General features: G+C 45.3%; 1 protein-coding gene across 1 annotated transcript; it reads left to right on the forward strand.

The window, feature by feature from the left end:
• Nucleotides 1–4,581: 4,581 nt before the first annotated feature.
• Nucleotides 4,582–9,198, forward strand: LOC311489931 (midnolin). The gene is made up of 7 exons (XM_084547244.1): nucleotides 4,582–5,036; nucleotides 5,134–5,221; nucleotides 5,308–5,370; nucleotides 6,067–6,567; nucleotides 6,698–6,803; nucleotides 7,071–7,319; nucleotides 8,233–9,198. The coding sequence occupies exons 1-7, from the start codon at nucleotides 4,798–4,800 to the stop codon at nucleotides 8,403–8,405; spliced, it is 1,419 nt and encodes a 472-aa protein (XP_084403370.1). The 5' UTR covers nucleotides 4,582–4,797; the 3' UTR covers nucleotides 8,406–9,198.
• Nucleotides 9,199–15,696: the final 6,498 nt, after the last annotated feature.

Below are 15,696 nucleotides of genomic sequence, written 5' to 3' on the forward strand. Positions count from 1 at the left end.
ATGTTGTCACATCGTCTCTGCTTTAACCACGCACACACACACCAGACACACAGACGGACTAACACCAGCATGTTCGGTTCATGTCTGCGTGTGTATGCTGGTGGACGGAGGGCGAGGGGAGTTCTCCTGCGTGCCGCCCTGACGTGTGGCTGGATGCTGATGTGCTCCAGATGTGCTGTACCTTACGGTCTATAGGCGGTGTGTGTTGAAGGAGCTTCCCTCCGCTCTGTGCAGGCTGACTACAGCGATCCGCTGCAGCCGGCGGCGCTCGGCAGCAGCCTCAGCCTCAGCCTCAGCATCAGCAGCATCTTCCCCTCTCCTCCGAAAACCCGCGGATCAGGGCTGTCCCATAATATCTCTGCGTCGTCTGCTCTCAGCCTGCGGGGGGATAAATCTCGATTAGTCACACGGGAGCCTTCGTGCGCCGGACACCGGGGGGGCTCCGCCGAGGTCGCCGCGCGTCAAACACCCCTCAATAAATCAGATGCTGCGACTATCTGGAGTCGGCTGTGTCACCTATCCCGCGTCTTACATAATGAAATAGTATCACATTACACCGTGAGCACGCCTGTAGGTGCGCGTTGATTACCCCGGGTTAACTGGTACCGTGTGTGCGGAGGGCAAAGATCGGACTCACCCGGCTGTAGACTCCGTTTGAAGCGGTCCACGGGCAGCCTGCCCCGTCTGCATACTTTAATTTGGGCTCCAAATAAAGACTGTAGTTATGAATGAAACCACACGCGATTAGACACACCCACCGCCAGCTCCCGACGCACCACGTGACCAGCACCGATGATGATGATGATGATGGTGGTGGTGGTGGAGGTGGTGGTGATGTGAGATGGAGGAGAAAGCCCGTCTTCATTCACAACCAGCCGCTCGTGAATGGCAGCGGCGAGAAGGTGGATCGATTGGTCGTCAGGTTGTTATTGGTTTTATTATCGATATGGACATTTGAATGAACGGGACTCGAATAAATATCTCGTATATCGCTCCATATGTGTTTGAGTCACCCACCGTGTCCTGAGATAAGATGAGAGGAGACAGACGGGTGCTGGAGAGGTTTTTGTAATCTCACGTTTCACCACCAGGTGGCGGCGTTGCAGCGTTATTATTTTTTTTTTTTTTTTTTTTTTTTGTGTGAAACATAAGATGGAAGTTCAGCATTCAGTCAGATCCAGTTCAGATATTCAGAAGTCCATGTCAAGACTCACAGAAGACCCCCAGCTAAATACAGAATCATTTATTTTCACTATAATCCACATTAAAGAATCCACAGAGAAATCTTCTGCAAATCTGCATCGTATTTGTTTCTATGTTTCTTGGGAGCATTTCTCATCAAACGGTTCAACCGATCAGTGCACCTGCTCTCTAGCTGGAGATTTAACCGGTGATTTGTTGTTTGACTCTAAACCCACTAAATGTTGTTGTTTCCTTTTTCCATCGTACACATTTTTCTACTGCATTTGCACCCACACTCTAATCCGGTAACACTACTTGCACTCTCAGCCTCTGCAGTGTGCATTCCTGTGTGACGTGTTGCACAAGCAGAAAGAAAAACACACACACACACATCAGCACCAACTAAAGCTGTAACAGACTGAGTGGCGTAAATAACATCACATGACGAGATATTTAATTCAGTTGGAGGGAAACGTTTTTTCATCTCTCTTTTAAGGGCTCCTTGCGTCTCCTCTTATGTTTTAACCTCTCCGGTCCATTTACAATGACCTAAATGCTCAAAATGCAGAAACGTAAATATGCTTCTCAGCGACTTCGAAACACGTTGGAGAGAGCGGATGCTGTGTGGGCACAGTTTCTTCAAACATCTGCAGCCTTGACAAATGGACAAACCCTGTGCTGATGGAAAATAAGACAAGCAATTTTCACATTTCTCTGACATCGTAGTAGAAGTGATTTAGGATACATTTGACAGTTAAAGTGCACCTCTGTATCTTTGGCTGAATTTCAAAAACTGTGGCCACAGCTGGATTCCCATAGCCTTCACATTTTTCCATACTTCTTTTTCAATACTGTTCACATTCGTACACTCCCTGCCTCCTTTTTGCACATCTGTACGTTTGTTTCTTTATGTATTCCGACTATATTATATATTGTTTCTTGTATTTTGGTTTAATATTTTTGTGTCTCCTTTTTTCTTACAGTGTCTACTGCACCAAACACCAAGACAAATTCCTTTTCTGTATGAGCATGCCTGGCAATAAATCTGATTCCTACTCAGAGTCTGGGTCTGAAGTTTGAACTAGTGGCCCCAAAGCGCACTGAATCAAGTGACTGTGTGCTTTGCAACTTGTGAACTGAACCTTTTTAGTCTGTGAGTTGAACATTATCGTTTAATCTTTCTCCTCCGCATTAAAATTTTCCACATTAATCAGTATACATATTTTAAGTATAAATTTGATAAGATAGCAGCGCATCCACAAATTTACAGAACTAAAAATGTAAGGTTTGATCAATCTATTGAAGTTGCAAACATTAAGTTAATCAACAAATGACATAATGATCACCTCAGGTGCTCATAAAAGCTGTGAGATGCATCTTCAACAGTCCTCTGGACTGGTAGTGCTCTCTGTTTGTTGTGACTACAACATTAATCCCACTTTTAAACAGTTTTCAATTGGGATTAGTCATGTTATCATTGATTAGTTAATCCGGTGCCTCTGCTAAATACTGTAGATGATACAGAGAAGCAGTGAAGTAAAGAAATTCTCAGATTTGTCTGTGTTTCCAGGGGGCCAGTTACTATTTCCAGTATATCAATGAGATTCTTGTTGAAATATGTGCGGTCAAATTCCTCTCATGCAGTTGTTTCATCTCTCAGGAACTCTAAGGTGCAACATACCAGACGACTGAAACATCTGGGAAATGATGCCAAGGAGAGGCCGTGTAGGGGTGGGAAGAATGTGGAGGAGAGTGTGTGTGTGTGTGTGTGTAGCTGGATGCTTGACGTCAGAGCTACGTCTATGCGTGCTCTGAAGAGCAGGACTTCCTGTGGAATTGTTCTCCGAGAGGCCTGAGGAATGCAAAGCAGCAGCCTCTCCCGGCCAGCTCGTCTGGAGCGAGTGGAGCGAGGGAAGTCGGAGAGGCTGAGAGAGGACAGGACCCCCATCAAGATATCCCACTGATCATCCCACTTAAAAAGAAAAAAGGGGAGGGTGGTGTTGATTCTAGTGAAATGCTGCAAAGCTTAAAATGGAATTTTACACTTGATTTACTGTGACTGCAAATTCAAGGACAGCTCTCATTGCATTTATCTGTGAAGCATGTTAGTAATCACTGAAATAGACTCGCATGGCAAACAAAGCAGTAAAGGAACCCCTCACATACCGCAGAGGATGATAGTTTTCAGAAAATTAGACCAACATTGCCTGCATTCAGTGTGTGATGGCGTGACGTGAGTGGCAGTGACGCAGTCTGTAAAGCGGGGGTGTTGTGGTTGCAGCTATTTTTAGCCGCAGTGAGGAGACACATATTAGCTGCCTTCCTCTGCCCTCCCCTGCTTTCTACGTCATCTTTACTCCGAGCAGGTCCTCTCCACCGTGCATCACGTGACAGGAGCAGCCCGAGAGATCCTGCTGTGGGCCAGAGGTGGACGTGAATACTAAGCAGCAGAGGATGTGAGGGACTGCAGGATACAAAGAGCAGGTGCTTTCTGTGTGCATCTCCTCCCGCTGGCTGACCAGCGGATGCATGTGAGTGTGCCTTCAGCACAAAGCATGCTTTATGTGTGACCTTGAAAATCTATCACTGAGGCCTATTTAGGCCTACGTTAAATGCATTTGGCTTCTCACTATGCGTCATGTAGCTTCAGTGTTTCCTGTTATTGTGGCTTTACAGTAATTTCTATCTCAGTGAATGTCTTTTACAGTGACAATACATTTTATTTATATGGCAAAAAAACACAATTTTGAGGTTTAGGAGCTGTAGGAGGTAGTTTTACAGTGATTGGTTAACTGATTAGCTCACAGAGTTACATGTTTCACCTCAGTACTAAATAAAGGTCACGTACTGTGAAGCAAAATTCATTTGAAGTTGTGACTCACAAGATTTTCATGATATCAAACCCCATGTTTGACATTGCTCTATTGAATCTATCATAAGCATATGTGCTCATCACACAGGACTCTTCTTTTATATTTATTAAGATCAAGGTTTAACACCATAAGTAGCATAAACTCAGTCTGTGTTATAATAGATATTATAATCATCAAATCTTAACACAAGTGTGTGTTGAGATGATGAGTTATTTCTGTGCTGGGGATTAAATATTTTTCACTTATTTTTTATAATCTTTGAATAATCTGATGATTCCCAGCAGTCATTCATAATCTCCCACATTACTATGCAGCCTGTCACTTCGCTGAGAAATCAGATATTTTGACATTCTGTACAAAATGTTGTGCCGCGGATTGCATCATTTATGAATGGTGAGTTGTGCACAGAACAGGGTGGGGCCACTTGAGGGGAAAGGGCCCTCTGATTGGTCAATGCGGGCTCAATAGTCTTGTGGCTCGCCCCGATTGGTTGCTTGCTCGTGTGGGCGGGGCCTGCTCTCACAGGGCTGTGGTGTTTTACGCTCTGAGGAGTAGAGCTGCGTCTGTCACGGCCACAAAGAGGATCTGTTACAGTTATTGTTGTGTTAAAATTAAAGGATGCTCCACACGGAGGAGGAGTAAACTGAAAAAAAAAACAAAAAACAAAAACGCTCGTCTCACTAGATTCCAGCGAATCTGAATCTGATTTTAACCCGGGTGTTTTTTCTGTCAGCGTGACTGAATGGAGCAGCGGCAGCAGCAGCGGGGTCTCTGTAGCTTGTTCGCCCCTTCCCAGGCTGCAGGCTGTGGGGCTGGGGTCCAAACCAGTCAGCCCTCTATGCGTTTGTTCATCACCTCCACCACCGGCAGCCCCGTGGAGCTTACTGTCCCCCGGGGAGAGACTTTGGAGGGCCTGAGGACGCGCATCTCACAAAAACTTGGACTGCAAACGCACAGGATCGTCCTCCTGCATAAACACAGGTGAGTTATGTTACACTGCACTCACTTCAGTTTAATCCATATAAAGTATACATGTTTTAGAATTTACCTTCTCTTTTTTGGGGGGGATATAAATTAGGCACCTGACTGCAGGGAAACTGTTGGACCTGGGTGTAACAGATGGCAGCAAGCTGACCCTGGTCCCAGTCATTGAAGCTGGTTTAGTAGTAAGTAAACCGTTACACACCCTTGCACTGCAACACATATGTAATCACACCCGTACAGAACAGTTTTGTTCTTTTTATACTCACAGTGTTCGACTGCCAGAGCTGAGAGGACTGCAGTGGACGTGTTGGAAAGTTTAACAGAAGTCCAGGTAAGAGTCTTACTTAGTGTCTGTGTGTAAGTGTATGCTGTGTGCAAGTCCACTCTTAATGGATATAGGACTGAGGTGAGGGAAATATCTTCTCCTTAAATCATTGAAACTATACTATACTTACACCCTACTGCCACTTTGTGTTTGCAGTAACACACACACTGAGTTGAGAAACTGTGAAAGAGCCCTTCAATTTATAGGAAAAACTGAAAACATCCAAATGTGCGGATGCGTGGTTTTGTTCGGGCAGCGATGAATGTGTGAATCACCTTACATCACTTACGGGAAAAGAGAGACCCACACATTCTAGCTTTGTTGTCTTCAGGAAAAAAAAACATGTATACACATGCAAACACAACATTATGTCATTCATTAGGGAGGTAAACGCTTCGACTGATGACTGACACTTTAACGGCTGAACACACGCGCACACACGGGTCTTTGGCCCAAATTAATGATTGCTTCAGGTGTTATCTTTATTGTAGTTTCCTTGTCACATGCATGTAATCCAGCACATCCTCTACTCTTTATTCTTTATCAGTGCAGCATCTCTTTTTTTCTTTGGCTTTGCTGTAAACACCCACACCATCTCTTCCCTTCTCACTCACCTGTGGGTGTCACCAGATCTACCGAGATTGAAATCTACTGGACTGTAAAAATGAACTCTGTTGTGGTTATTTCCTGTCTGTCTCACAGATCAATGACTTCCTGTCTGGGCGCTCGCCCCTGACTATTAACTTTGGAATCGGTGCCCAGATGATGTATGTGCAGCTCCAGCTGTCTGCCCAGGATGTGAAGGAGCTGCAGCAGGAAAGGGACTCGAGGGCCCAGAGCTGCAGTGATCGTCAGACCGGGCCGCTAAACCACCCTGGCTATGCCTCAGCACGGCAGTCCAGCAGCACCTTGCAGACCTCCTCTCCGACCCTGGACTCTACATCTTCGATCCAATGCAGCTCTCAGAAACCCAGGACTTCCTTTAACATTTCCCACTCATCAGCTGGCGTTCCAGTGAACTGTCACAATCCGTCATCTCTGCCTCATTCCCCCTCAGCATCTCCTCTTTCAACCCCTTCTTTGCCGTCCGGTTGCCCACATCCCAGCTCTCCTTTACAAGCAGCCACACCAGTCTGTTCAGCTGGTCCCGCCGGCTCCATCTCTGGACCTCCTAGCCCAACGCCAGCATCAACCTTCACAGAGGTTAGACATGCAAGCAGCAGCAAAACACAAAAACTAATCCTGGATTCAACAGAACTTACATAACAGTCAGCTTAATTTCAATGTGTAAGCCTATACTTATATGTATATATGATTATTTTTTTTCTTACAGAGTAATATTAATCCTTCATCCACTGCAGAGATGCCAAAGCCGCCAGGAGCAGTCATAGAGAGTTTAGTCAGTCACTCTCCGGGCGTCTTCTCTGGGACTTTTTCTGGTATGTCAGTTTTACATCAGTCTGATTAAGATAAATTAGCCCAGACAACCACAGCTTTACTTATTAAGGCATACTTACGAGCAGCTCAGACAGGTTGTCTAGTGCTGCAACTATATTTATCAAAAATTCAAAGATATTCCATGTACAATATGACAATGATAAGCAACAAATTGTTCATTTAAAAGCTGGAACCAGTGAAAATAATGTCTCTCAGCTTACATTTAATGCTGTACTGTCTTCTGTCCCCCTGCTCTCTTCTCTTCTCAGGGACACTGGCCCCTTGCAGTCAGAGCGGCATCACTCATCCTCGACGTGGCATCGCCATCATTCTGCAGATCCTCAACGACCTCCTCAACGCCGCCTGCCACCACCAGAGGGCTCCAGCGGCTCCTCCTCTACCTCATTTTCCTGCTTCAAACCTCCCGGTCGGCTCGCTTCTCACCGCGCAGGAGGCCTGCAAAGCCAGGAGCAGACCGGCGGCAACGCAGAGATCAGAGCAGCTCAGCAAAGCTCCAGGTCAGCTCGAGCAAACAGTCCAAACATGAGGTCGCGCACATGTCACACTGCACCTTCACCACAGCTGCTCGCAAAAAAATAATCAGGTCTGAATGACTCACCAAACTTTCTCAGCTGTGCTGAGGCCGTGTTTAGTCTCCCATCACTATTTATATTCCCTATTTTCTGCAAGTGCAGTGCTTTAATTTCACTCAGTCACTTAACATTTACATTTTTGTTTGACATTTTATAAACTGAATATTTAACCAATTAGCCAAAAATGTAATCAGAAATTTAAATTACAGTTAGTTGCATCTCTACTTTTCTAACTCGGTCCCCCCTAAGAAACAAAGCCAAAACAAACTCAACTGGACTTGTTGGGTTTTTCCTGAAGACATTTCACCACTGATCCAAGTGGCTTTTTCAGTACCAAATGACTGATGGAGAGTTTAGGTTTCTATTAGTGACATCTGTGGCTGGTTCTGAAACTCACATGACTATGGTCTGTAACCACCAGATACATACACGCTATCAGACGAGTCATGTGAGTTTCAGGTTGGCACCACACAGGTGCCTAGTAAAAACAAAAACTCCCCACCTGTAATTTAGAACTGAAGAAGCTACGTGGATGAAACAGCTTTAAGAAAACCCAGCAAGTCCAGTGGATCAGGTTTCGGTTTTGTTTATTTGGATATATCATGAACTGAGAACCTTCAGACTACCTTTTGAACTTAATTTCCTTTGTGCACACTTACCATTTTTGACCAGATTAAATAAGCTTACTAGAGACTGAATGTCGTTTGAAGAGCTTTCTTTTCTTCTACCAAGAGATTCAATCATAGTAAATGCAATAATTCATGGCAGAACACTCCGTGAGCACGTATAAAAACCTATAAAATCACATCTAATATGTCATTTCCTTTTTCTCTCATAGGTGATGACACTCACCTGCTGCATACGTCCACTGAGGAAAATCAAACCCTGCACTGTAAGCTGGAGCGCCTCCAGTTTTTGATGCATCAGAGGCGCCTTCGCAGACGGACTCGCAGGAGCCTCCACTCCTCGCCAACCTCCCGCCCGTACCAGCATCGTCACCACCGTCCCTAGTCGAATGAAAAAGATCCTCTCACTGTGACAAACACCAGAGCTGACCTCTGACCTTCCGCTGTCGGTGAAATACCTGTGGAGCACACTAAAGAAGGAGTTGCTTTGTTGGTATTTTTAACACTGTGGGCATTTCATCAAAACGTAAGAAGATCTGTGTAGTCTGATTCCTGTATCTTTCTCTGTACTGAGCATGATATGTAACCTGAGCCTGTCCTTCGGGGACACCGGCTTTCAGTATGTAGCATAACACCACAAAAGCATCTACTGTATATATTCATGTTAGACGTCTGTGTTTTGTCAAAGAACTCTTTCTGTCTGTTTCTTTGTGTATTCCAATGCCTTAGCCATATATTCCTTGAATGTAAACTGTTTTTTCTGTGTTTTTTCGTCTAAAATATTTGAATTATGCAAAATTAAAACATAAACCCAACAAAGGAAAAGTTTGCAAAGAATAAAGAAAATAAATTGAATATTTAACGTTGCCTTTCTCTGTTAAAATTACGGCTTTTTGTCACTGACACAGATGTCTTCTATACAGCTTCATTCATGACCTGACTTTTATGGACAAAGTCTCAACTTTTGTATAAAATTTGATGCTTGAAAAGTAATTAAATGAACTAGGACAGATCCTAGGCATCCAAATGCTGCATTGCTTTGTTCATCTATTCATAAGTTTTGCAACTTTGCCTGAACCAGCACAACATAAGACATAGGACATAAGACATTGTTTATTTATCCCATGTATGGGAAATGACCTTGTCATAGTAGCACGGAATTTTAAAAATATATAGTCGATCACCACCTCCTTCATCTTGCTGGTGTTGACGTGCAGGTGGTGCAGTGCACACCAGTCTACTAAGGTGGCAGCTAAGGTGGCAGCTTTCAGTATTGTGTCTGAAGTCTGATGTGTACAGGGTGAAGAGGAAGTGAGAGAGCACAGTACCCTGCGGCGCCCCTGTGCTGCAGACTACCACATCAGTCACACAGTCGCGAAGCCTCACATACTGTGGTCTGTTGGTGAGGTAGTCGGTGGTCCATGCAGCCAGGCTACTGTGAACTCCAGCTCCTTCCAACTTCCCCTGGAGCAGTGATGGTTGAATTGTGTTGAACGCACTGGAGAAGTTGAAGAACATGACCCTCACAGTGCTACCGGTTTCCTCTAGGTGAGAAAGACATCTGTGCAGCAGGTAGATGACAGCGTCTTCCACACCTATGCCTGGTCGATAGGCAAACTGCAGCAGGTCCATCTTGTTGTGCACCAGATGACAGAGGTGGCCAAGGATGATCCTCTCCATGGTCTTCATCAGGTGAGAGGTTAAGACTACTGGCCTGAAGTGATTCGGCTCACTGGGGTGCGCAGTCTTGGGAACCAGAACCACGCAGGATGTTTTCCACAGGAGCAGAATTCTCTCCAGACTGATGCTCAAGTTGAAGATGTGCAGAAAAGTCCCACAGAGTTGATCTGCACAGTCCTTGAGAAGTCTGGAGATGATGCCATTAGGGCCAGTGGCATTCCTTGCCTTTATCCTCCTTAGCTCCCTTCTCACCTGGTCTGTTGTTATGGAGAAGTTGGAGGGGTGGTGTAAAGAGACCCCTGTTGGGTTAGGTGGGGGTTGGGGTGAATGGATCACCCCGGCAGAGAGTAGTGGGGGGAGAGAGTGGTGTGTTGTTGGTAACACAGATGTTCTGGGGGGTGGGGATGTGTGGGGGGTAGTGGTTTAGATTTTAAGTTAATGGTTTGATGCTTTCGGCCTTTATCTCACGTACCTTGTCTTTTTTAGCTAAACATTACAACATTAAACATTACTAGTTCCAGGTAAGTATGTATTTTTGAAAAGTATTTTAGAGTTTGGGTGATACCATCTTAGTTCAATGAGAGGAAGACAACATGACTAATGGCCTAAGAGGTTTTCAGATCACGCTTCACAACATTCTGTTACTTGTGTTTTTATTTAATTTCTTAACATTGATAAATGGTTCCCCATTAGACATTTCTAAACCCAGGAAGCAGAGCTTAGAGCAGTGATGTGCAGCCAACCTAAACAACTTACACTTCCTCCATGACAGCAGCTGAACACTCTACTTTTTTCTAAGATTTTCTGATGAACGGTGAGGACTATGTGTCTGCGCTTTCAGAGTCAGATACGCTGGACGCCAGCTTTCAGAAGCAATGAAATCACTACTTTGTTGAAAATTCTGAAGCAGCCATCATCCAGTGAAGCCACATGGCCCTTTGTGTCTTTGTTGATCTGTGCCATTACCGTGGATCGTCACTTAGACAAAGATCCCTTCATTCAGAACGTAGGGAAAGTTCAAACCTCTTTAGATACATTTTCTGTTAATTTTACACATTTTGCACTCAGGTTACTTGCAGGATAATCTGTACCCTGCTAAACTTTGCAGAGTACAGATTACAATTCCTGCTTCAGTCACAAAAGGACAAGTTCAGCTGGAAGCTATCAGGATCTCATAGCATCATGGTGACTGGGTATAAAAAGCACCGTCCCTCCTCACTGCCAATACTTTGTCCCATTCCCAAACAGATGCACTTGACCTAACATATGAGGGTGGAAACAATCATGCGGAGGCCTGCTCTTTTATCGTCAGCTATCGAACGATTAAGATGAATCTTACAGCTGCACCATGATGCTATTTTAAGTGGTGCTCTGCTGATTGGGATGATCAAATATGCAGTTGCTGTGAGCAGCTGCAGCAGCAGCCTGCCAAAAGGCCTGATATGCAACAGCAAACACAGCTGAAGGATTTTGGCTACTCGTGACTGAATCCCAAAGACTGTCTGTGCTGCAGAGCCAGTGCTGGAGACGACAACATGATGTGATTCAGACATAATAAATATATCTGATACATTTCTCTCGGCATCCGTTTCCCTTTTGTTAGGGTCCACTGAGCAAAAATGCTGTAGCTTCATATTCAGCATACACATATAAGCATCATTAGTTTTCTTTTTTAACTCCGCGGGAAAGCAAAGCCGCATATTTGCATTTTCACTGCATGTATCAGTGTTAAAAGTACATGGCTGGGCCTTGGGCCTCCTACACAGATGCTTCTTCCTCTCTCTTTACCTCCCACACATGGTATTCAGAAACACTTCACTGCCTACAAGCCCATGTACACACACAACTACATCTACCACACAGACAAAAAGGACACTGGCCAACCTCAGGACCCACACACTAGATCACCATATTGACTGACAAAGTAAAAGCTTGCAAAATAAACACTGTGGGCAATTGATCAGTTTGAAAGACGGTGATACATTCAAAACTGCAGGTTATACTTGTCCTGCTCATCCTAAAATTTATTTTTTGCACTGAAATCAATAGGAGGATGGCGAAAAGCGTGACTGGAAATTCGATGAATGAGGGACTAAAACTGCTTCAGGCAAAGCTTTTTTTTTTTTCACTGTTATCTAATAAGCAGCCATCTTTTCTGCATGCAATAGGTATTTTGGTCCAGTTACCGTGATTGTTAAATTTGGCATGCCAACATAGAAATTCTGAATGGTGTACACATTTAAACACAAGGGTCAAAGAGCCCACCATTTTATTTTTTCAAAAAAATGGAAAATGGGTGATTGAATGCTTTTTCTCTACATAGAATATACATGTAGGCCACAAACAGGGTGAACAATGGAAGCACATAAGTTAGCTCACATTTAATTGCCTCCACAGAGGTTAAAGGTGTTTCAACTGCAAATATCTAAAGAAACATAAGTACATGTAAGGGAATCGATAAACAAATAGAATCATTACAAACAACTTAGTGGTGTAACCGCATGGTCTAAAACAAAGGATTCAAGCAGATCATTCCAAACCATCTTTCCCCCGGCCGCATGGTCTGAGACAAAGGGTTCCCTCAACAAAACCCATGCAGCCCTGATTTAACCTCCCCCTTTGGTAAACTCCTCCCTGTCCACAGGTTCGTGTCTCCACCCAGTCCTGATGTCATAGAAATCATCCTTCAGAGGCTCGTGGAGTAGTGGCTGGAAAAGCAACTTGTAACCCCTGAACCACTCCAGCTCACTGCAGCCCACTGCACACTGATGTGTGAAAAAGGATATTCTCAACAAAAAGAACTTGAATCAATAAAGGACAATTTACAGCCTCACTTGGACGTTGTTAATAAGACATAAGACATAAGACATGTTTGTTAATCCCACGTATGGGAAATTTCCTTGTCACAGTAGCACGGAATTTGGCAAATATATATACAGAAGACAATGACGACTTCGACAGGGTTAAAAAAGAGTTACCAAAAAAAAAAACACAATACAAATTTGAAAAATACATACAAAAAATAACAATGCTCTGAAAAATACTCTGAATGAGGGATTCAGAACTCTAGGCAAATGAACATAGTTAGAAAACTCTTATGTAATTGGATATTTAAGCAGCAAGCATCTTGGGTCCTCTTTTTACATTCACAATGATTTGAGGGAGAGCAGATTCAGATTCAGATTCAGAAAACTTTATTTGTCTCCGGTTGGCAATATAAGGCACAAGTGAGCAGCATGACGTGTAAGTATGAGACACTTTTAAGAAACAAGAAAACACAAAATAGAACAATACAAAGCATACACAAAAAGGAAAAAAAGGATGGAGGGTGTAAACATGACTGTAAGGGTAAAGTGAATAAAGTACAAATGTTGTTTGTTCATGTGAATGGTCTCACACTCTGTGACTGCTCAGAGTTCATCAGAGCGACAGCCCGGGGGAAGAAACTGTCCTTGTGACGGGTTGTTTTGGCGTACAGTGCTCTGTAACGCCGGCCTGAGGGGAGGAGTCTAAACAGATTGTGACCAGGGTGTGAGGGGTCTGTGGAGATTTTACTGGCCCGCTTCCTGACCCTGGACCGGTACAGGTCCTGGATGGAGGGAAGGTCGGTACCAATGATCCTCTCTGCAGCCCTGACTGTTCTCTGCAGTCTGTCCCTGTCACGTCTGGTGGCGGATCCAAACCAGACAGTGATGGACGTGGTCAGGACAGACTGGACTATTGCAGTGTAGAAGATTTTCAGCAGCTCCTGAGGCAGGTTGAACTTCCTGAGCTGACGCAGAAAGTACAGCCTCTGTTGGGCCTTGTTCCTTACAGAGTCTATGTGGGAGGTCCACTTCAGGTCCCGTGAAATTGTGGACCCCAGGAACCTGAATGACTCTACTGTAGGGACTGTCCTGTTGAAGATTGTGAGAGGAGGGGTTGATGGGGGTCTCTTCCTGAAGTCCACTGTCATCTCCATAGTCTTGAGCGGGTTTAGCTCCAGGTGGTTCTGACTGCACCAGAGGACCAGCTGTTCCACTTCCCTTCTGTATGCAGACTCGTCGCCGTCCCGGATGAGTCCAATGACGGTGGTGTCGTCTGCAAACAGAAGGGTCCCTTGAGGTGCAGTCAGTAGTGTAAAGTGAGAAAAGCAGTGGGGAGAGAACGCATCCCTGGGGGGCGCCAATGCTGAGGGACCGGGTGCTGGATGTGAAGTTACCCAGTTTCACCCACTGCCTCCTGTCAGTCAGGAAACTGGTAATTCACTTACAGGTGGAGAGGGGCACAGTGAGCTGGGACAGTTTTTGGTGGAGGAGCTCCGGGACAATGGTGTTGAACGCAGAGCTGAAGTCCACAAACAGGACCCGTGCGTAGGTCCCTGCAGAGTCTAGGTGGTGCAGGATGTAGTGAAGAGCCATGTTGACTGCATCATCTACTGACCTGTTTGCTCTATAGGCAAACTGCAGGGGGTCTAGATGGGCCAGCACCAGTCGTTCAAAGGATTTCATGACTACAGATGTCAGGGCGACTGGTCTATAGTCGTTTAATCCTGTGACAGGGGACTTCTTGGGAACCGGGATGATGGTGGAGCGTTTGAGGCAGGAGGGGACCTCGCACAGCTCCAGGGAGTTGTTGAAGATCTGGGTGAAGATGGGAGCCAGCTGATCAGCACAGACTTTCAGGCAGGACGGAGACACTCCATCGGGTCCTGGAGCCTTCCTAATCCTCTGTCTCTGAAACAGTTGATGCACATCCTATTCGCAGATCCTCAGTGCAGGCAGGGGGTTGGGTACGGGGGTGGTTTGGGGTGCGGTAGGCCTTTTGTGATGGAGATGGTGGGGGAAGTGAAAGGTGTGAAAGTCCTTTAGAACCTGGAGTAGACCTCACCGAGGTCCTCAGCCAGGTGGGGGCTCCCCACAGGGTGGGGGGATGGTCTCCTGTAGTTGGTAATGGTCTGCAGGCCTTTCCAAACTGCAGAAGAGTCGTTGGCAGAAAAATGGTCCTTCAGCTTTTCAGTATAGTTCCTCTTTGCAGCCTTGATCTCCTTTGTCAGCTTGTTCCTGGCCTGCTTGTACAGGTCCCAATCCCCACTCCTGTAGGCCTCCTCTTTGTCCTCGCGTGGTCGTCTCAGTTCAGCAGTGAACCATGGTTTGGTCTGCACGCACATGTCCTCACAAAAGCCGATGTAATATGTCACAGTGTCAGTCAGTTCATCCAGGTCTGAGGCTGCTGCTTCAAAGACACGCCAATCAGTGCAATCAAAGCAGGCCTGTAACTGCATCAGAGGTAGTATGGGTGATAATAGCGGGGCAACGGAGCCACTCAAATGCTGAGTGAAGGACGTGTGAGGGGTCTTTGGTGATCTTGCCTGCTAACATGAGTGTCTGTTGGTCGTGAGTGTGTGAGAGAGCTCTGACAGGCAGGCCAATGATCTTGGAGCAAACCGAAAGAGTTCTCCGCAGTTGGCGGGGAACCAGCAGGTTATGGAGAAAGTAATGATTGATCTCATCTCATGAAACTGTAGTAAAAAGTCTGTAGAGTGTCTTTGCTTTCTTCCGTGTTGGAGGAAAATTTCAGCAGGTTGTCAAAGATGGTGCTCATGAGCCGGCTCCACTGGCTGCCCACGAACGATGGTGGTGACTTTTGGAAAAGGTCACCCACCATCTCCTTGGCTTTGCTGACGTTGAGTTCCAGCCGTCACACTACTCTACAAACTATTCAAGAGCTGGCCCGTGGTGTTGTGAGGGGCCCGACAGCAGAGACAGGAGAACTGTTTCGTCGGCGTGTTTGACCAGGTGATATTTGGGCTGTGTGGATATGAAAAAGAACTAGATGTAAGTGTAGAAATATTTAATTATTATTATTATTATTATTAAAGTTTTTGATGGCCGTTCCTATTAACGTTTTAAAGCCTAAATCATAAAACAAGTCAATTTCTATTGAAAAGATATGCAGTTGTACCGCCCTAGCCAGTAGGTGGCGGTGTGGTCCCTCATGTAACTTCCTGAGCCGTT

The sequence above is a fragment of the Chelon labrosus genome (genome assembly GCF_963514085.1).
Source record: "Chelon labrosus genome assembly, chromosome: 6".
NCBI lineage: Eukaryota > Metazoa > Chordata > Actinopteri > Mugiliformes > Mugilidae > Chelon > Chelon labrosus.

Bases quoted from the DNA above. Each gene is read 5' to 3' on its own strand.
- LOC311489931 (XM_084547244.1), top strand. From the start codon at position 4,798: ATGGAGCAGCGGCAGCAGCAGCGGGGTCTCTGTAGCTTGTTCGCCCCT. The intron at 6,568-6,697 runs GTTAGACATGCA...TTTTTCTTACAG, and splicing joins CAGCATCAACCTTCACAGAG to AGTAATATTAATCCTTCATC. The intron at 6,804-7,070 runs GTATGTCAGTTT...TTCTCTTCTCAG, and splicing joins CTTCTCTGGGACTTTTTCTG to GGACACTGGCCCCTTGCAGT.